We start from the raw sequence: 23,702 nt of genomic DNA on the forward strand, positions 1-23,702 counted from the left end.
ATTGAATAACCAGTTAGGCGTAAATGGTTTGAATCGTATTTAAAACATAATTTTTACTTCAGTATTATTTTGAGTTGCTGACTAAATCGGGTTCTTTTGTAAATATCAATAAGGTTTCCATAAGTAAATTTAGAAATTATTTTCATTTATATTTTTTATAAAAATTGGTTCTTAAATATTAGAGGTTTGATAGAAAGTATTACTGTTTGATGTTTATTTCTAGGTAGGCAAAGACGTAATCTTTCATAAAGAATTAAACGTTTTGTAAAGACTAACTAGAAAACTATTTTTACGTATTACATAATATAAAAATTTATTTTAGATTACGTTAAGAAAAATTTAGATATGTTTTGCAAGAAAAATTCAAAATTGTTGATTGTACGCCTAAATCATTAGTATGTCGTATTTTACAGCATAACTTTTTTTCTAATAATATTAAAAAAAAAAAAAAAAAATTAAAAATGTCATATTCTGTTAAAGATAGCTGTATAGATCTCCCGAGCGAAATTTAGAAGATATATAGCATCAATCTTCTTTCGCTGTTTCACTTATCAAAAATCAAACTATATATTTTGTGCATAGCAGAGATTCTCACATATTGTATAGGTGAAATTTTACTTATGTATTTAATACATAATTGATAAGACGCAATTTTTTAACCGACTTCTAAAAAGTCCCGTTTTATTTTTTTTTTAATGTTTGTTCGCGCATAATTTTTTTTATTAATCCGATGGTAATGTTGTTGCAATCGACGTAGTTGCTTTTTGCGGTGTTATCATGATGTTGAAAAAAGTTCTTAGATACAAAAAATCGGTTTGAAAATTGAAAAAAAAAAGCCGTCCGGCGGGAAGGTAGGGACAGTGGGAATCCTGATTTTCTATATGTATGCGTCACGTAGTATAATGTTATGTGGTCTTCTATAGAGCAGGTAATGTGAATTTCTGCACAAGATGATATGTAGCACCGTTAATAAAATCATAAAAAATATAGATATTTTGTCTTAAAACTTTCAGACTCAATATACATTATATATCATTTATTTACAGCATCGGTAGGGACAGTGGGAATCTTATAATTCTATATACGAGCATTACATTAGTTGGCCGTGATTCAGGTGCATTTTTTTTTTTTTTTGTAAATAATTGATCATAATATCTTGGATTCCAAATAAAAAAACTAAAACAAAAGCAGGTTATTTCAATATTTACGTAGGAATTTATTATTTCCATGTGATTTTTTACTGGAATACTAATTAAATGAAAAACTTATTTTAACGAAACTTATTCTGTAAGTTGAAGGTATTTTAACCTAACCTAGCAGTTTACATGATTTAAATCTTTGCCATCCGTTGTATATTTACTAGAAATATTTACCAGTAGGCTATCTTTTGAAAATGAACATTTCTTTACTCACTTAGGATGTACTTTAAAATCACCTGAATAGGGCAAAAAATCTTCTACTTTTTTAAAAGTAACATATTCTGAATGTAATTTATTGAAACAAACATATTTAAAGATTGAATTAAATATCTTTAGAAATTTAAGGAAATTAGTAATTTTATAGAAAAGTATGTGTTGGTGAGAGTTAAAGAAAATAACGTTTTAAGTGGCTTACGTAGAACATAATTTGTATATTTCCAACTCTGATTTGTCTTCCATCTTGCAGGAAGAGCAGTTAATGATGTCTAACTTGTAATAACGTAATGAAACCTACACTGTGTAGTATTTTTTTTTTGTTTTTAACAACAATGGGATTATTAAGAGAAGTAGGCTAACTTACTTAAAATTCTTAACTATTCTGATTTTAAAAGGATTATATTTTGTTTAATATTTATGAAAATATTACTTTAGTTTTTATGTTTTAAAATAAGTAATATGCTAATGTTGTTGTAATACTCGTATTAACCGAGTAGAATAAATGGGTTGCGTGGGTTTAATATGTTGCCGAGTGAAATTAGAAGGAAAAAGCTGTAAACAAAAGCTGTAAGTTAAGCCCGAGGTTTTTAATTACTGTACACTTAAAACGATATCTTCTATTGGAATAAAAAACTTTATATTAAAAGAAAAAAAAATTTTCCATTTTTTTGCTATTTTATAACCCGTATCACACATTTAGAAAAAAAAAGATAAAACAGCGGGAAAAGGATTGCATAATTATCCCGAATTTGCCTCTGAATGACTTTTAATTTTGAATTATACAGCTGTAATTATACAGCTGTGAAAAACATCAGAATCTTCGATAAAAATATTTTTGAACCGATTTCACCTTCTTCATGAAATGACATTTTTACCTTAGAAATCATGCAGTATTAAAATAAAATTGAGAAAAAATGAAATTTCTAAGTTCCAGTTGACAAATTTTGGCTTTAAGTTGACCACGTTGGCTAAATCGCGTTTTTATCATCAAGATTCTACTATATATTTGCAGTATAATTGCTAAAAAAAATAATCTTCTACTTTTTTTATCCCCGTGCTTTACAGTTACCTTACAGAACATTTTTAATTACGCCATAACTTGATAAAACAGAAAAAGATGAAAAATTATAAAAAAATTCAAACGATCTTTTAAATTCTTAAAAACTCCGTTTTTAAAGACATTCCCGTATCCTTACATTAGTACTAAGTAAAAATTGATTTTCAGTGTTAAGAATTAAAGTTTAAGGAATTTGATATTGTAAGTACGGGACTCATTTAACTCCTTCTTTCTTGGGACTTGTCAACAAGTTAGTCCGATTTAACCCGCCGGGTTAGTCTGTGGTTAAAATTGTAAAATCAGCTGATTTTAGAAGTCGAGAATTCTAAGCTTCGAGTCCTTGTAAAGGCAGTTGCTTTTATATGGATTTGAATGCTAGACTATCGATACCGATGTTCTTTGGCGGTTGGATTTCTATTAACCACACATCTGAGGAATGGTCGACCCGAGTCTGTTCCAGACTACATGTTTACCGGTACATTTATACTTAGATTGCAGCTACGTCAGGCACGGCAAGCTAGTAGCAGTAATTGTATTTGCTTATACACACACACCCAGACTCAGCAGTGCTGGAAAATTGGTGCTTGAAAAATATATATATGCATGTTTAAGTTAGCCCAATTTGGTGCAATGTTATTCAACTTGGCTAAAAAATTATAATTTACAAAATACAAATTATGGATATCGTGATGCCTCCTTGTCCGTTGTAATAGAAAACCAGGCCAAAGTTGGAATATAAAATCAAATATTTTTGCCAAATTTCATATTTTTTGTTCAATGGGTTGTCAATTCTTATTTATTGTCAATGGCAAAATTTATTTAGAAGTAATTTTTAATATCACCCCATCACTATATCTGATTGACTTAGAACTTTATCCTTTAAATAACTTAATCAGGCCTTATTGAATAACAGTTTTCTACGACCAGTATACAAAAACCAAAAATTAAAAATGAGCACCCCCTAATAACACATAATTAATTTTTATTAAAATTTAATATTTTAGGCGTATATACATACGTTCGTAGGTGCATACATTTTCCGAAAATTTTTATAATTTTTTTTAATTTTTGGACTAAGAAGGTTTTGAAAATATTGGTATTTGTAAAATCATCAATAACCAAAATATTGACCCACCACTATACTTTCCTTTTGAAGCTATGCTGCTACAGAAGCAATAGAGACACAACCAGGAAAATAATAATAACTCAAAGTATTGATATTTGTGTTTTACATTATCTGAAAATTTATCTTTAGATAATATATCTTAAGAAAGGGTTGAATGTTTTTTATTTTTTTAACTTTTTATTAGTTTAAGAAATAATGAAATCATGGACGTTTTATTATTATTACCTTTATATGACCGCCCAAAATGGAATGCAATGTATTTTGGATGTAAGTATCTACGTCTGTTCCACGTAGCAGCTCAACGATAACTGATTTATCCCGCGCTGGAATCCTTACATTATCGGATGTGTCTTAGTCTATATATTTTTTTTTTTTTTTTTTTATATTCCCACCTACTCCTCTGGAACGGATCTACAATCAAGTTTGACTCGCGCCAGAGGAGTGTCCTTTACTCTAGCTTGCCTCCCCGCCCGCCGGCTGTATGTCCGGCACGGCAGGTCAGTTCACCGGTTAGCTCTTTTATTTATTTTATAGATATTCATCATACACTGATCACTGAGAGTCCACCACCCTTGTTCTCTCAGCAACAGTCACCCCTATTCTTTAATCTCTCTCTTTTTTTTTTATATGATATCATACCAACCCAACCAATTAGTTTAAAACTTAAGCCACGGAGTCCTCAGGTTTCTTCACCTCTCTGCCCATCCACGCAAGCACGAACGAGCATGAGCTCCACCTTCGGCTGTCCGTCATCACAATCGAGCAAGAGCACCACCTTAAATTACCCGTCAACAACAAACAATTACCTTATGACAGTTTTCAGTATCTTTTAACAAATTTTTATAAACTTATAATATAAGAAACACAAAGTTTAAGAATCTATAAGTTCCTTCACCATTTATCCGATAAAACCTATAAACCAGAGCTCCATCATCAGCTTCCCCTCAACAACAAACAATTTCCTCTTGTAAGTTTTCAGTATATTAATACATTTTTATACATATTTTATACATTTTTTTTGTGTATGTAAACCACACTCAAAGCTATATCTCAATATTGCCCATTCTCTCAAATATTGACAAACGGAAATTCCACCTACGACAAACCGCCATCAGCGAGCGGTTTCTTCTTGACGAGCTTCCTCATCTTTCTTCTTTATAACTGCTGTTATAAACGACGAGATCACATTAAAGTTATCCTCGTTAAGTAGCATTTTATCCACCACATTCTCCGTAGATAATGGCCCTATACGTCTTACACAGGATTGCCTGCTTTCAGTCCAACGGTTACATTCAAATACTACATGTTCAGGGGAATCATATGCCCCACAGTAAGGACAGTTGTTGTTATCTACCCTTAGTCTCGCACATAAATAGGACCTGAACGACCCATGCCCTGTAAAAAATTGCGTTATCCAGTAATTTATGTCCCCGAACTTCCTTTCTATCCATGGTCGGATCAAAGGTATCAAACGATGTGTCCATCGTCCCGTGTTGGCTACATCCCAACGATGTTGCCAATTACGCAGCATCTCTTCATATGCTTCTTTAGAAGGTTGTCCACGTGCTATATTCACTCGCATCTCCGCCAGTTGTTTAAGCGGAGGAACTCCTGCAATTACGAGTACTGCCTCGGTGGAGACTGAAGAATATGCGCATATCACTCTTAAGCCCATGCGCCGTTGAATTCCTTCAAGGGCTCTTCTGTTCTTGTCGGCACGCAGAGCTCTTTCCCAGACTTGTATACCGTAAAGTAAGATGAAATTAACTACTTGAGCGTAAATCTTACGCTTCGCAGTTCTGGATCCTGTCATATTACCGAGTAATCTGCTAAGATGTTTGACCGTGCATTCAGCTCGTTTACGTATTTCATTCACGTGTGCCGTAAAACTCCTCCTCTTGTCAAGCCAGATCCCTAAATATTTGGCTGAAGTCTGTTGCTGGACAAGATTACCCCCTACTCGGATTAGGATGTCAGATATTCTCCTACGGCCTGTCATGACTACGTATTTTGTTTTACCGTGCGAAAGTTTTAAGCCTTTAGTGGACATCCAGACTTCTGCCATTCGTATCGCTGCGTTTGCCTTCTCCGATACCTCTACTTCAGTTTTTCCAGTAACAACCAAGGCCAGGTCGTCAGCAAAAGCCACTGGGAAAACACCCAGAGGATAACTCAGCCCGAGAATAACGTCATAGACCAGATTCCAAAGGAGTGGCCCCAAGACAGAGCCTTGAGGCACTCCACACGTCACTTTGAAGCGGAAGCAGGATCTACCCTGGTGACAAACAACAAACCTATCCTGCAGGTAATTCTGGATAATTCTTCTTAGGTATCCAGGAATATCCTTATCTCTCAACGCTTGTAGGATCGCATCCCATTTCAGCGAACTAAAAGCATTGCTCACATCAAGCAATATCACAATTGGTATCTTCCTGGTGCGCCAAGTACCCGATGCCGCTTCGTCCACCAGACGCATAACTGTCTTAACAGCACCCACCGTAGAACGCCCCTTACGGAAACCAAATTGTGCGTTAGAAAGGCCACCATGTTCTTCAATCGCATTTTTCAGCCGCAATTCCATCAATCTCTCTAGGAGTTTGCAGATGTTATTGATCATGCATATAGGTCTATATGCTACTTGTAAGTCATCGGTCCCCGGTTTCTTGATAAGGGCCAACCTGGATTCTTTCCATTGCATTGGAATACAACCATCTCTCAGGATCTTATTCATGATATTAAGAAGCTCTGCAGGCATCCTCTCTGCTAATATTCTGATTATCTCGGCTGGAATGCCATCTGTCCCTTATGTAGCTTCAGTCTTTTCACCGCCATTAATAGCTCACTAGCGTCAAGAAGTTCAAATTTATTATCCACAATCTCTTCCCAATAGGATCCGCTTGCTGAGGAAATAATTCCTTAACAACACGAGTCTTAGTCTATATATGTGTTTAACTATATGCACCTACGTTTAAATAAATTTAAAAGTTTGAGAAAAAATATTTTAATGCATACAAAATTGTCACTCGCACGCTCTTTAATTATCCTACATTAATAATTATCCTATATTAAAGAGCATGGTTTTTAGCAGTCGATTTTTTTACTTCCTTGTACGAAGTAAAGGAAGTATTGTGATCGCGAAAAAATTCTATTTTCAGATTTCAACGGAAATTATCATTTTGACCATCCTTGAATCCATTTTGACTAGTTTCGGCGTGACGTCTCTATGTACGTATGTACGTTTGTATCTCGCATAACTCAAAAACGATTAGCCGTAAGATGTTGACATTTTGGATTTAGGACTGTTGTAACATATAGTGCACCTCCCATTTTGATTGAATTCGACTGAACCAAAAGTGTACAAAATAGCCCAGAATCCAAAACAGATTAGGATTTTGGACTTTTTCTTAACTGCAGTAATATGTCCTCACTGAGACCTTTTCAACGCTGTATTATAAGTTTTACTTATTTTCATTGGTTCCAGAGTTATTGCCAAATAAAATATTTACTAATGATACATTTGAGTCTAACAAGGGGATGGCACATCGGTTCGAATCCGACTTCATCTCCTATTTTTTTAACTTTTCTTTTTAATTTATATATACTGATTTATTAATAATTATTAATCTCTGATTGTAAAAAGTTTTAAAATAAATATAATTCAATAATAATAAAAAAAAGAACAAAAATGAAAAAAATATCAGAACTTATTAATGAAATAAAATTTAATGTACTTTTCATTTAAAAAAATAAAAGTGTATATGCAATTTAATAAGCGTACAATGAAGTCATGTGGTGTCCACATCAGAGTTTTTTAAATTTGAGTATTTATCTGTTATTACATATGAAAATAAGATTTTTAAAAAATGAAGGAAATTTTTCGTAATTGAAGGTATATTAATATTTATAGTTTTTATAAAATTCGGGAAATTTCAGAAACACCAGTACCATTAAAAAAAAAAAATAAAAATAAACTTACAACATGTTTTGAAATTACGTTTACATATTTGTTTTGTTTATAGCTTGAAATGTTACTTCAGTTTTCATTTTGCAGCATAAAACTACTGGTTGCAAATTATTTATTTCAATTTATTCAAAATGATTAAATCTTTTACTAAGAAATAAATAAAATAAGATCCATAACGGAGTTTAGTTTTTAAAAAGCTAATAACAAAGTTGTAATACTTTGCTGGCGTTGGTTATTTATTCTTATGTAATGGAAAAATAAGTACATATGAAAAAAGTTACTTAAAGTTTATTTTTTGTGGTGTGGGGTAATTTATTATGAAGTTTTATTATAAAATTATCATTATATGTTTAAATAAACTGAAAAAAGTTTTAATAATTCAAAATATTTTAAACTTTTTAATTTGTTTCTATTCCTGCACCTCTGAAATCAACTTCCATGATTGTTTTTTGATTCTTATACGTTTACTATCTTACTGGAAGAAATTAAAAAAAATTCCATTAAAAAAATACAATAAAAAAAATTTACCTAAGATTTCTTTTTGGTAGTGGGGATGTATTATGATGAAATTTTATTGTAATATTATTACTAAAATTTATTATTTAAACTTTTAATTATTAAAAGTTTTAATTCAAAATGTTTGAAAAATTAAAAAAAATTGATATTTTAAAAATTTGATCGGCTTCACCACCCACCCAAAATTTTTTTTTTTTGATCATTACTCTACTACTATGCCTAGGAAGACATTAAAAACATCCATTTAAAAATACGCAATAAATAAAAGGTTTTTTCGATTTTTGGCGAAGGGGTGAATTTTGGAGGAATGTTATTTGAAAAATGGTAAGATAAGCATACACGTATATAGTGAGATTAAAGTGGGGTTATTATTGAAAAAGTTTAAGAAAATTGACTTCAAAGAAAATATAACCACCTCGCTACTTGACCAACAAATCTTTCCATACACGAATCTGTATAAGATTTTATCAAAATCTGTTTATCCAGTCAAAAATTATTAAGTTTAAACGCGCCAAGACAGGTACATACGTAAGTACGATCGTTATTCCTTTTTTTTTGGGGTGGGGGATTCCTGGGTGGTGAAACATGCAAAAACATTTATACTTAAGTTATAAATATTTTTTGACCGATTACCATGCTTTTCTATTTGTAGCAAAGCTACGATGCTGGGAAAATAAAAAAAAGTGACTAGAAAATATTTAAAATATTGATGAATGTAGTTTTAAGTTAGGTAACCATAAATTATTCAAGACTTTCAGATGAAGTAAAACTAATCAGATAAAATTTAAAAGTATTAAATTTCTATATTTTACATATAACATGCTATATAACATATAACGTGTATTTTTTCGTTCTTTTGGTTTATATTTATTCAAATTTTAGCCCGTAAGATATTTTAAGAGGTTTTTAGTAAAAACCCTCTTTTGTTATTTTTTATTTAGTTAAAGCGGACGAATATTTTTTTAATTCAGCGAAGCAGTTAAATTATGTAATAATTTAACTTTTAATTATTCTTAAATCGTTTTCTGGGTTCAATATTACAGCTATTTCACTTCTTTTATATTACTGTTGTAGAATTTTTCTTTTGAAATTTTTTGTATATGACATTATTATCTTAAGAATTAAAAAAAAAAATTTTTAATGAAAAAAAGACGCACTGCGGAAGATAAACTGAGAAAAGCTAAAATGTGTGTGGAAGAAATTGAATTCAGATGGGACTACCGTATGAAAAACGAGAGTTATTAAAATCTGTTTAAAAGTAATAGAATTTTACTTACGTAAAATTTTACTTACGCTAGGTTGCATTATTATTTCTTTAAATTTAATGCAATTTTAGTAAATTATTTAATCCCTATAAAGAACTGTTTGTTTTAAGGTCTATTACTGAATCCATTTTTTATACATCTATTAGATTATTTTATATGTAAATTATTTAAAAAAAAAAAAATACAATAATAATAATTTTAAATATTACAATAATGTTAATTATATGAATTGTAATTACAGTTACAATCAACTATTTATTTTATTTTATTTTTCATGCGCAAGTCATCTAATCAATGTTCAAACGTTAGTGAATTTTAGTTTGTTCGTCAACATTTCATTAAGTTATATTAAATTAGAATCTGTTAATTAATCAAACAAAAGGTTGTTATTTACAAAAAAAAATCTTTAAATGAATTTTTTTTACGATGTACTAATTAATAATTAATTTTCAATTTAATTTCTTGTAAATAATTAAAATGAATATAAATTTTTAATGTTTGATTTTGAGAAAATAAATTAATTGTGTACAGCCTGTGAAAATTTATTTTAAATAAATACTCTTAGTTAAAAATTAATGTAATAATTGAAAACTGAAGATTTAGCTTAACGCTTTCTACCTCAAGGAAGTTTATATTTTGAAGTATTCATAATTGAAAGAAAAAAATCCCAGGAAATGTTATTTTATTTTCATTAAATCGGTTGTTTGATTCTTTTTAATAATAATAATAATAATAATAATGATATTTCAAATCATTTTTATTACGGTTTTAAGAATATTCGAAGTAGATTAAAATATATATGACTGTTTGTTAAAAATAATAACACATCGCTTTTTAAAAGTCAAATTATTTAAAAATCTTATAACAATTAAATTTATTTGAATCTTGCTTTGTAATTTTATACTATTAATTACAACTTTTTAAAGGAGAAAACATTTTAACCAAAAATTAAAAACATGATTACTTTAAGGTTAATAAAAAAAATAATGCAAATGTTTTATTTTTTAATAAATCTCATCATATTCTTTCTGGCTACTTGATCTGTATAAACTGAAAACAACTCTAACTCAATCATTCTATTTGATATCGCTTAGTTACTTGGACCGACGCTTTTGGCGGATTATATATCGGATTTTTTCGGCCATTCCTCTGGTGTTCCCCAGGGCTCAGTGTTGGAGCCTATCCTCTATTCCTCCTTCACTGCGGATATTCCGACCACTATCGCATCTTTTGCCGATGACACGGTAATCATGGTTATGGATGATGATGATTCAACACAAGCCTCAACCAGGTTGCAATTTTGGGATTGGACCTTCTAGCCAGGAAATGGAAAAAAGGAATTTTGAAGAAATGAAAAATACAGGTGAATCAAGCGAAATCGACTCGTATGAGATCGGCGAAGAGAAGGAGTGACTGCCCACGTGTCAGTTTAGATGGGGGTTATTTCCCGCAAGCTGAGAGTGTACTATATTTAGGTATTCTCGTACATCGTCGTCTAACATGTAAGGTTCATATTAAAGAAAAAAGGAAGGGGCTAGATATAAAATTTAAGAAGCTATACTGGTTATTAGGCAGGAAGTCGCAATCGTCCATACCTAACAAGATTCTATTGTACAGAGTGATCCGAAAACCGATTTAGATATATGGAACCCAACTTTGGAATACAACAAGTAGCGACAATGTAGAGGCTATTCAACGCTTCCAAAATAAATTTGCGAAATGCATAACGCCATAGTTCATTTGGAACACCGAAATCGTTGAGTACACAGGGTTACTATATGTTCAGGAAAAAGTCGATCGATTTGCAAACCGAGTAGAAGATAGAACTTAATGACCACGTGAACTATCAAATTGTTAACCTTTTGGACAGTGGCGAAGATATTAGGTGGTTTAACCGGTTACATTTATTAGACCTAGGAACCTAACGTCCCATTTATTAAGTGATACTCGGATGAGGCGCTTCTATTCATAAGTTTGAACTCGTCCCTAACTCCGGGTTGGATAGTGGTTGCATCGACTTAGTCGGGTGGTCCTGTTTGGGACCTGATAAAATTATTTATGATTGTGGGTTCCGAGCTAGGTACGGTATACAGATGTGAATGTCGGTTGTGGCATTCGCATAGGTGGCTTCTTGCCAGTGGCCAGATGAGATATGACTTTAGGCCATGAAGATGACCTCCAGTAAAGCCCCTAAGGGCTGGGCATGGAGGGGGTAGCGTGACCCGTCACATGGTGGGTGACTTCCCCTCGCGGTCAAGATGCACATCATTTAAGTATATTTATGATTGTCTGTCACCAGAAACATAAACATTCATAATTATTGTGATTTGTTCTTATGTTACTTTTTCTTTTACCTTGTGGTTTCATTAATATTGGATTTTTTGTGAGTTGTAATGCCGAGTTCTCTAGACTTTATCATTACACATGCTATCTTTGATTTACGATTAATGTTTTTTTGAATGTATTTAATAAAGCCGTTTCAAGGAAACTCCTTTACATTTTCTTACTGTGATAAAATATTTATTCTATCTAATAAAACTGATTGTAAATATGATTTTAGATAAGAAAAAAAAACATATATATCTATATAAATGAAAGACAATATTCGTTTTATGTGTGTCCTAATTATTCAAAAACTAAAGCGAAAACTTTTTAGCGAAATTAACCAATTTCGCTAAAAAATGTCAAAATTTATTATTATTTGTCACGGGAGTATTAACATCTTATTAGTACCATAATATTTAATCACATAATAACTGTCTGAGGAAGTCGATGTTGATATAGACAACGATTGACATAAACAATGACAATCAATATAGACGATAAATGTCGATATTTGTATACAACGACAAATTTAGTAAAAGAAGTTTTAGATTATTTAGTTAGTTAAATTTTATACTTTCTCGTCCAGTGCTATAGCAGAGAAGGAGAGAAGGAAAAGTACTGTAATCGGTCCAATTTGGGCATATGCGGTTTTCACCGGATCTTGACGTTTTGATACCTAAGGAACCCAAAAAAAACCAAAAAACGGATGGAAATTCTCCGGATGTTTGTATGTAAGTGTGTATTTTCGGTGTCGCACTATAAATATATCTCCAGAACTGCTGGACCGATTTTCACCATACTTGGTCAGATTACTTCTATTTATGGGGCATTAATGCCATTAAATTTTCAACTTAAAAGGTCAAAGGGGTGAGGCTGTAGAGCAAGGTTACCCTCATTAACTCGAGATTTCGTCTAAGGTCTTATTTTTTGTTTTAGGCACATCTATTAACAATTAAAAAATAATAATATATTAAAAAAAATATTTTTGTAAAATCGCATTCCCTACCCCAAAAAAATGCTGTAAATAAACTAGCGGCTAAGTGGTATACTGCGTCAATAGTACCCCTTCTCACCACAAGGAGCGTTAGTATAGCACTGACTACAGCTGTTGTAGTCTTCTGCTATATTGTGACGTCACAGGTGAGCGGTAGAATTAAATAAATGAATAATATTTAAAGTGTAAAAAAATATTTTAAGTGGCCGCTAGTACCGCCACACCTACGCGAATGAAATACAGTATGCGCGCGCGCTTTAGTTAGAATCATTGAATTAAATAAACAAGAAAAATATTGTATTTAAATAAAATGAAAAATATTTTTAATGAAGTTGCATGCAAGCCGTGCATCACAAAAATTCCGCGTGACAGGAAAGTCCTACAACTTTGTTGTCAGGATATTTCTTTATGATTTATATAGTAGAGAGATAGGTGAAGTTTGAACGGTCATAGACATTCTCTCAATAGTGAAGCATTGCCGGGTCTACTAGTAATATATATATATATATATATATATATATATATATATATATAAAATACATATCTTAATAATAAGTGTAAGAGAATACAAAAAAAAAATCTATCTTATTATGATAAAGATTGCTATTTTTTAATTATTTATCTTTAGTTTGAATGATTCAGCTGAAATCATACTTTATTATAACAAATTTTTACATTTAAGTTGTATGCCAGCTAAACTTTAAATAAATGAAATTTAAACCGTCATTAAATTTAAACCCAAAAACAAATAATAAAGATTAATGAAATATAAAGTTTATTTATATATTTTAACTTGTAAAATGAATGAAAATGAACCAATTTTCTATATCGTGAATTTTGCTTATAATTTTCGAAAAATATCAACTAACTTAAGGAAAAATATTAATATAGTGCTCTTGTTTGTTTTGTATCTTTGTTTATTTTTTTTTTTAAATAAGAGAAAAATTAAATACGTTCACCTACCTTGTCTATATACATAAACAAACAAAATTTGCCGATGTTTACAGTATTACAGTATGATAAGGTTTGTGCAATTTATAAGGAATTTGTTTTCACTACATAAGAGGTATGTAACCGCCTACGAACTAAAATAAGAACACACAGACCCTTAGTAAAAATATAAGTGATTTTCATTTCTGGAAGCTTTTATTCATACACAAACACTCAAACACACACACACACACACACACACACCCCAAACTGCATAACCCTCAAGGCATTTACATAGGCTTACCTCGTATAAAGTATACTTAAATATTCATCAAACTTCCATTTGCTACTAAACCATACGCATCTTACTTAGCACATTACTGTTCGTATAGTTACTCGTTACTCTATAAACATCTTTGTAGCAGTAAATATACAATATTTAATATAATTTACATATCTGCTATTACGTATTATTATCTGCCCCTGAAAGGCCTTGTATTTAAATATTTATAATAAAATATTTTTATTAAAATTATCTTTGTGTTTATAAAATATATATATTTTATTACTTTTTTTTAAGATCCTCTTTTATCCGAATAATAAATATTTGACCACTTTATTTCTTCTTTACAAATAAAAAAGTGGAATTAAAATTGTTTGTAGAAACCTCTAAAAATTAAAAAAAGAATTAAGTCGCCATTAAAAAGTATTAAATATAGAGAAAAATTTAGAATAATTATCAAAAACATGAAAGGTTTTCGGAAAAAAATCTCTTCATAAAAACGGAGGAGCAAATTAGATAAAAAAAAAAGCTGAGAACACGGTTGTGGGATTTCCCATCACGCGGCTTTTTTTCTGATTCACGGCTTATACACACATACACACAGAACTTAATTAAAAATTATTATAATTTTATTTAAATATAACATTTTTCTACAATAGCTGTACGTCAGTGCTACACTAGCGCTAGTTGAGGTGAGAGAGGGTACTATTAACGCAGTATACCAACTTAACCACTACTTTAGAGTATATTTTTGGTGGGATGCGATTTTTAAAAAAATCTTTTTTAAAAATGCTATTATTTTTTAATTTTTAACAAATCTAAATAATAATAATAAGACCTTAATTAGGCGAAATCTCGAGATAATGAAGGTGATCTTGCCATAAAGCCTCACCTCTTTGACCTTTTAAGTTGAAAATTTAATGGTATTAATGCGCCATATACAGAAGTAATCCCCAAGTAAATCGGTCCAGTAGTTTTGAAGATATAAGGCGATTTATAGTGCGACACCGAGCAAACACACGTACATACAAACATCCGGAGAATTTCCATCCTTTTTGGGTTTTCTGTGTTCCTTAGGTGTCAAAACGTCAAGATCCGGTGAAAACCGCATATGCCCAAATTGGACCGATTACAATAATTTACGTTTTACAGCTCTGCTATAGCGCTGGATGGGAACGTAAAACAACGGAAAAATATAAAAACATGTGGGAAAACATTAAGAGGAAAAACTGTATGTTGGTATGCGGTCCTTAAGTGGCTAAAATAAAAAAAATAAACAAATGAAATGGTTAACATGCCTCTTTGTATTTTAATATTTTTAATTATTTTTTTAAATTAAATTTCATAAAAAAAACTATTTTATAAAGCAGACTATGAAAGTACAAATTTAGTCGAAAAAAGGAATTCAATACGAAAAAAATAATTTTATAAATAATAAAATAAATTGCTACTAGGAACATTTTTTTGTAAAACGGTTTAATTTTATAGGAATATTAAAAATAATTGATTATGAAGCTTTAGTAATCCTTTATTATGCTCACAGTACGATTTATTATCGAGTTTACCTCATCTGAAGTGCTATTTAAGCACATATATTCAAGTTGATAATGCAGGGTTATCATAAAAGAATGGTGCGGTTTTGAACATGGTTTAAATTAAAACAGAATTACTTACAGTTTATGTTTTTTTATTTTTCAAATTTGTCGTCTCAAACATTTTTTTACATAATTAATAAATTTCAATATGTGCGTCCTTAGTCGCTCGACAAATGTCCAAACGATACTCGACTTCTCTCCAAACATTAGTTAACATTTCTTCGTTAATGGTTGTCATTGCTTCATTAACCCTGTTTTTTAAGCGGTTTAGGTCGCGAATTTTTTGTGTATAAACAACGCTTTTGATGTACCCCCACAAGAAAAAATCGCAAAGTGTCAGGTTTGGACTCCTTGGAGGCCAAAGTACGGATCCTTGCCGGCCTATCCATCGATCTCCAAATTTTTCGTTCAAAGCGTCCGTGACCAATGCATTGAAGTGCGGGAGAGTCACCATATTGTTGGAAATGAAGTCGATGAATGTTTTCGAGTTCATCCGGCTGAGGAAAGCAATAATCGGTTAACATGTCAAGATACGCAACTCCATTAATTGTTTTTTCAGCAAAGAAAAAGGCCCTATTACACGATTTTTCATCACACCACACCAAACATTAACTTTAGGCGAATTGAATTGTTTCTCAATAATTGCGTGTGCGTTTTCAAAGTCCCGTATTCGTGAATTGTGTCTGTTTACACATCCATTCACATGGTATGTAGCTTGGTCTGTAAAAATTATATCGTCTAAATATGATTCGTTTTCACTTATTCTGTCCAACATTTCAACAGCGAAATTGTAACGTTTTACACCATCATCGGGTTTCAATTCCTGCAGTATCTGGATTTTATAAGCGTATAATTTCTGTTTTTTATGTAAAACTTTGTGAACTGTTGATTTTGGAATACCTAATTTGACGAGGGATGGACTTCCCAGGACTTCTAATTGCCGATTGTCTAATTAGTTCAACCGTTTCGTCTGGTACACCTGGTCTGCCGGTTGATTTCTGTTTCTTAACCGATCCAGTTTCTTCGAATCGTTTGAACCAACGTGTTATGTTATTTTTGTGTGGCGGATCTCTTCCGAATTCACGTTAAAACGCACGTTGAACTAAAATTACGGATTTTAATTCAGCCATCAATAAAACGTACTTTGCTTTGTCTTTATCCGAGAACATAGTAACTCGCTAAACTCACCGCAACAACAATACAAGAACTGACGTTGTGGTCACAACTGCTGATAAACAAATTTTTGGGTTGGAGGCTTTCAGGATACCAATATAACATCTAGAAATTTCCCTACAATCTTCCTATGAATTACTGAAACCGCACCATTCTTTTATAATAACTCTGTATATTTAACATATATATATATATATATATATATATATATAAAAAAAAAGAGGGGTGAGGCTGTAGAGCAAGGTTACCCTCATTAACTCGAGATTTCGTCTAAGGTCTTATTTTTTGTTTTAGGCACATCTATTAACAATTAAAAAATAATAATATATTTAAAAAAATATTTTTGTAAAATCGCATTCCCTACCCAGAAAAAATGTTGTAAATAAACTAGCGGCTAAGTTGTATACTGCGTCAATAGTACCCCTTCTCACCACAAGGAGCGTTAGTGTAGCACTGATTACAGCTGTTGTAGTCTTCTGCTATATTGTGACGTCACAGGTGAGCGGTAGAATTAAATAAATGAATAATATTTAAAGTGTAAAAAAATATTTTAAGTGGCCGCTAGTACCGCCACACCTACGCGAATGAAATACAGTATGCGCGCGCGCTTTAGTTAGAATCATTGAATTAAATAAACAAGAAAAATATTGTATTTAAATAAAATGAGAAATATTTTTAATTAAGTTGCATGCAAGCCGTGCATCACAAAAATTCCGCGTGACAGGAAAGTCCTACAACTTTGTTGTCAGGATTTTTCTTTATGATTTATATAGTAGAGAGATAGGTGACGTGTGAACGGTCATAGACATTCTCTCAATAGTGAAGCATTGCCGGCTCTACTAGTAATATATATATATATATATATATATTATAATATATATAATATATAATAAATATATATAAAAATATATATAAAAATTTTTTTTTTTTTTTATATATTAAATTTATATATATATATAAATTTAATTTTTTTCTTATAAATGTTTTAAATTTTTCATTAAAACAAGTCTGCATATGTTAAAATCTTTAGAATAATATTTGCTCATCTAAAAAATGTTGAGTTTTAAAACAATAAAGATGAAACGTTTTAAATTATCATTGCCGCTTTAGAAAAAGCTTATCTAAAATAAAACAATTATTCCTCTGAAAAAATAATGTATTTAAGTAATTTTTTATTATTATTATTTTTTTTTACCTGTAATTGAACAGAATAAAAATCATATATTTCTTTAAGAAATTAAATTTCTGCTACTAAAATGTAGTAGTTTTAACAAGAATGTATTGTGGATAGGAAAATTCACCTTATCTCTATAAGCTAGGTCCAGCAGACAAGTTTATCCCACTCTTAAGTGTGGGATAAAAACCCTCACTTTATCCTTTTTCTATTCAACGTAGATGACAGTTTAATCTTTTTTTTTTCTTTTAAAAACCCACACAAAAAACATAAGAAGGGGTTTAACACTTGCATCTCTATTTGTTTTGTTAAAATAGAAGTACTATACATCAGGATTTCTTTATTTCTTACCTCTTGATAATACTCCATTGTAAATCTTTTTCTTTGTACGTTATGTAGTAAATAACAACTTTTTTATACGACCTCACAAAAAAAAAAGAAGAGTTTCTAATCATGTACCATGATTAAATATTTTGGTTAATTAATTCATAAACCGTATATCCTAATGTAAACCACAAATGCTTGGATAAATAGGAATTTAATTACGATAAGATATTCCACAACCTGATTATTATTAGTATTATTAATAATTCCTGGAAAACTTTTCAAAACAAAGTGGAAGTTGATATTCTAACATCATTATTAAATAGAAGGTTAGGATGTGGGAATATTTGATTGTTAAGAGTTAGAAGCTCATATATTGTTATCTTGGGAGTAATTTTAATGAGAATAATTAAAATATTTATATTGTTTGACTTGATTTATATTCTATTCCTGATTTGTATCCATGTAAATACAGCAGGTTTTAGGTGGAGGAATGTGTACTATTTTACTTTAATTTTCTCCTCTCCATTTTCAAACTGCTACGTACTTCTGTTTCCAATCCATAGTAATTGTTTGTTTAGATATAAATCTTTCATCCAAAATATGAGCAATTGAAAAAGAAAACTAACTAAATTAAAATAAATATAGGAGGCTTTTAAAAAACATTAAAAATTAAAGAATTTTTGCAAGGCATATCTCTTATAAATATTTTTACGTAATGATAATTCTAAATACATTAGTTCTATATCAAATATTGCTATGAATTTATAATAGAAAAATATTTCTAAAAAAATAAAAAAATGAATGTAGTCGGGTAACAAGCCAATATATGTAAAGAGATAATGTACTAACTGGTTTTCTAACTAGCATGGATGAATGTATAATCATTCCTGCGCAAAATTCGTACCGCTTGACATGTCTGATGAGGTAAAATAATTTACGATCAGTCTTTAACTAATTTGATGGGGAGATCAATCAGACGTTTAAAAGCTTTTAGTAATTATATGTAAGTTTTGCTATTTTAATAACACTGAAAATGCTTATGAAATTAAATAACCTCATTTTGTGTTTACAGACTTCATAAGTAAAAAAAACAAATAATCCTTATGTTTATTTAAAAATTAATTATTAAAAGTAGTAAAACATATTCATGATAAAATAAAGTTAGCTTTGTCTTCTTGGATAATGAGTTATTAAATATAATGTAAAGGATAACAAGACAAATATTAGTCATAAAAAAGTATATGACTAAATAATTAGAAAGTAAAAGATTGGAAATAAGCGATTTGATATAGAGTAGTAAGTAATACCAAAAAAAAATTGATTAAACCATTCAATTTTCAAAAATGCCTAGTTTTTATTCTATTCCTTGAAATATCAAAGATTAATTTAAAAAAAAAAAAAATTAGTTTTAAAACTACCCATTTCGATTGTTAAACAATCATCATCAGTAGCCACTTACGAAAAAACTATATTTAGAAAAAAAAGAAAACTGAAAAAAAAAAAAGATTAATAGATGTTAGTTTTATATCTTGTGTCGTAAGTTTCTTTATTCGTCAATTAAAGTTTTTTAATTAATATATCTTATTTTCCAATTTATTTTAATAATCGTTTAGCATAACACTTTAATTATAAAAATCCTATTATGATTTTTTTTTTGTCTTCAGTCATTTGACTGGTTTGATGCAGCTCTCCAAGATTCCCTATCTAGTGCTAGTCGTTTCATTTCAGTATACCCTCTACATCCTACATCCCTAATAATTTGTTTTACATATTCCAAACGTGGCCTGCCTACACAATTTTTCCCTTCTACCTGTCCTTCCAATATTAAAGCGACTATTCCAGGATGCCTTAGTATGTGGCCTATAAGTCTGTCTCTTCTTTTAACTATATTTTTCCAAATGCTTCTTTCTTCATCTATTTGCCGCAATACATCTTCATTTGTCACTTTATCCACCCATCTGATTTTTAACATTCTCCTATAGCACCGCATTTCAAAAGCTTCTAATCTTTTCTTCTCAGATACTCCGATTGTCCAAGTTTCACTTCCATATAAAGCGACACCCAAACATATACTTTCAAAAATCTTTTCCTGACATTTAAATTAATTTTTGATGTAAACAAATTATATTTCTTACTGAAGGCTCGTTTCGCTTGTGCTATTCGGCATTTTATATCGCTCCTGCTTCGTCCATCTTTAGTAATTCTACTTCCCAAATAACAAAATTCTTCTACCTCCATAATCTTTTCTCCTCCTATTTTCACATTCAGTGGTCCATCTTTGTTATTTCTACTACATTTCATTACTTTTGTTTTGTTCTTGTTTATTTTCATGCGATAGTTCTTGCGTAGGACTTCATCTATGCCGTTCATTGTTTCTTCTAAATACTTTTTACTCTCGGCTAGAATTACTATATCAGCAAATCGTAGCATCTTTATCTTTTCACGTTGTACTGTTACTCCTAATCTAAATTGTTCTTTAACATCATTAACTGCTAGTTCCATGTAAAGATTAAAAAGTAATGGAGATAGGGAACATCCTTGTCGGACTCCCTTTCTTATTACGACTTCTTTCTTATGTTCTTCAATTGTTACTGTTACATGTTAGCAATTGTTCTTCTATCTCTGTATTTGAACCCTAATTTTTTAAAAATGCTGAACATTTTATTCCAGTCTACGTTATCGAATGCCTTTTCTAGGTCTATAAACGTCAAGTATGTTGGTTTGTTTTTCTTTAATCTTCCTTCTACTATTAATCTGAGGCCTAAAATTGCTTCCCTTTTCCCTATACTTTTCCTGAAACCAGTAATTATAGCACTTGCTTTTTATTATTTCTTAAAAAAATTTTTTTATAATATTTAATTATCTTTTTTAATTTATTATTATCACGTATTAATTATTTTCTTAAAAATTAATTTTCATCCGAATGCTTCCCCTTGATTACGGGAGACCCCAAAACGAAAACCATTTTTTTTCGCAATTTGAAATTTTTAATGCTCTAATCGTATTTTTTAAACAATAAAATCTCTAATATAACTTACTATCCCTCCTCTAATGATGGCACTCATATTTATAGTCTAGAGAGCACAATAGTCCCACTGTACAACTTTAGTTTACCTCTAGAATTATAAAAGTAATCATTTGTTTTGTATTTATTTATTTAAGTATATATCATAAAATTAAAATAAATATTTTTTGTTTTTAGATCTCGAAAACATACTTTATTTAATTTTGATTTTAATTTATTTAAAATCAATTATAGTGAATATTTTAATCATTACGATAAAAAATCCTGATGCTTGAGCCCCAAAATTTTCAAAAAGTCGAAAACATATTTTTCGAAATTATGATGCTACTGACATTAAAAATTTTTGTTATTGCTTTATTTTGTTGAGAATCTTGACTTCAAATATTAAAAGATTTAAATATAACCAAATAAGTATTTTTTGATATATTGGGTACTGCCTACCATTCTTAGCCTAATTCTTTTAAAATTTATGATTATATCGAGATCATTCCATTGTCAAAACTTGTTGTAATCAAATTTTTAATGCAGGTGAGTACAATAAGTTTTGACAATGAAGTGGTTTCATAACATGTCAATAAGTGATAAAAGAATGAAGCTAAGAAAGATAAGCAGTATTTAACGTTAAAACTATAGTAATATTTGCAGAAAAGATAATACTAATTATTATTTTAATAACAACAATTTTAAGTAATTTTTTATTAAAAAAAAAGTTTATTACGTTATAGGTTTTCTGTTTTTAATATATCGATGAAGAAATAACTGATGCTGGTTAATTGAAAATGTTTCGTTCTGTATTCACTTGCTGTATTTTTAGTTATTGTATGTGTTTGAAAAAAAAAAACAAGAACACAAAAAAATGCTTCCACTGTACAACTTTCATTAAGTCCTTCACAAGTATAGAAATAATCAGTTTTTTTTTTGTATTTATTTAATTATATATCATAAAATTAGACATAAATGCATTTACGTAAATATATGGTAAAAAAGTTTGATTATTATTTTTCAATAAAAAATAATTATTTTATGATAAAGCTTAAAATTATTGAATTGAAAAATCCCGGTTTTTCCGGTTGTTTTTCATTAGATGTGAAAATGCAGTTAATTTTAGGCAAATTATTTTAAAAATATTAAGTAGAAAAATCTTACCTGGTGCAGTCATATCGATGCTTCCACGTGGACTTTTATTGCTATCCAATATAACTCCACCGGCTGATACTATGCTTCCTCTTGGGCTACGTCCAGATACGTTGTCTTGTAGCGGGAGACTGTTACGTGGGCTTCGATTGAATGACGCTTCTGATGCGATGCTTCCTCTAGGACTATTTCTGTTTGTCGACGGTTCTGGAACAAGACTTCCTCTGGGACTTCTATTTTGGGTCGGTTCTGGTACTAAACTTCCTCGCGGACTTCTCGTCACACCGGTTTCAGGAACGAGGCTTCCACGCGGACTTTTACTAGGGGTCGGTTCCGGTACAAGACTGTTACGTTGTGACCTGCTCGGGCTTATATCAGGCACTAAACTGTTCCGAGCACTGCGGTTGTATTCGGGTACAAGACTGTTTCGCGGGCTTCGATTGTAATCCGGATCGGGTAGTAGACTATTTCTTGATGCCCGTGTAAAGTTTTCAACATCCGGTAATAGACTGCCGCGTGGACTTCGGCTATAATCTGGCACTAAACTATTTCGCGCACTACGACTTCCGCCTTGACCGCTACCGGTATCCGGTACCAAACTGTTTCTCGGACTGCGACTGTAAGTTTCCGGCACTAAACTGTTTCTAGGACTTCGATTATAACCTGCCGCGTCCGGTGTTAAACTATTTCTCGGACTACGATTTACATCCGGGACTAAACTACTTCTCGGGCTACGATTAAATCCTTCAGGAAGCAGGTTGTTGTCGTTGGTCTCCGGTTCGGATTCGTGACCGTAATCGCTGGCTTCATCTTCTGCTGCCGTTACTGTAATTCCACGCGTTGTTAAATCAACAGAAGACACGGCGATGCTTGCTCTTCGATTACGAGGCCCGATTCCTCCTCCTTCACCACCGCTTGGAGAAGGCAGTGTAGATGCTGCCAGTGAACCCACAGCCATGCTGGGCCTTCTAGCTGACTGTCCTCTGTGCGGTGACGTAGCAGCACTCCGGGATGCGCGTCGCCGTCTTGACGACGCTGTGCGGTGGATCATCTGAACATAAAACGATAATGAAACGTATTATTTCCTGTAAAATAATATTTAGATCTAGTACATTCCTCAGATACTTTAAATCTATACATTCCTGCATATAATTATAGATGTAAAATAATTATGGATCTCTACAGTTCGTAAGCTTTTTATGATTTAATCACAAACTTTGTTCGCAATTAATTTGGAAGTTATCCGTTTGTTAATGCATGTTTGCGGTAAAAATTATTCTATTAACGTATTACGTAAGTATCTTTTTCCATTTAATCAAAATTAATTTTAAAGATTATTTACTAATTTTTCATAAAAATCTTGTTAAGAATGGGAAGTATCATCAATCACCTAACACTT

The 23,702-nt window shown here is 30.9% G+C and overlaps 1 protein-coding gene across 1 annotated transcript in view; it reads right to left on the minus strand.

Annotated features, from left to right (window-relative positions):
- The window catches only part of LOC142328161 (uncharacterized), a 96,487-nt gene extending 73,133 nt beyond the window's left edge, over positions 1 to 23,354 (minus strand). Inside the window, exon 1 of the mRNA XM_075371704.1 lies at positions 22,316 to 23,354. Coding sequence (XP_075227819.1) covers positions 22,316 to 23,354 — 1,039 coding nt within the window. The remainder of the gene's footprint in view (positions 1 to 22,315) is intronic.
- Between the last annotated feature and the right edge of the window lie 348 nt (positions 23,355 to 23,702).

The sequence above is a fragment of the Lycorma delicatula genome, chromosome 7, assembly GCF_047948215.1.
Source record: "Lycorma delicatula isolate Av1 chromosome 7, ASM4794821v1, whole genome shotgun sequence".
Lineage (NCBI taxonomy): Eukaryota > Metazoa > Arthropoda > Insecta > Hemiptera > Fulgoridae > Lycorma > Lycorma delicatula.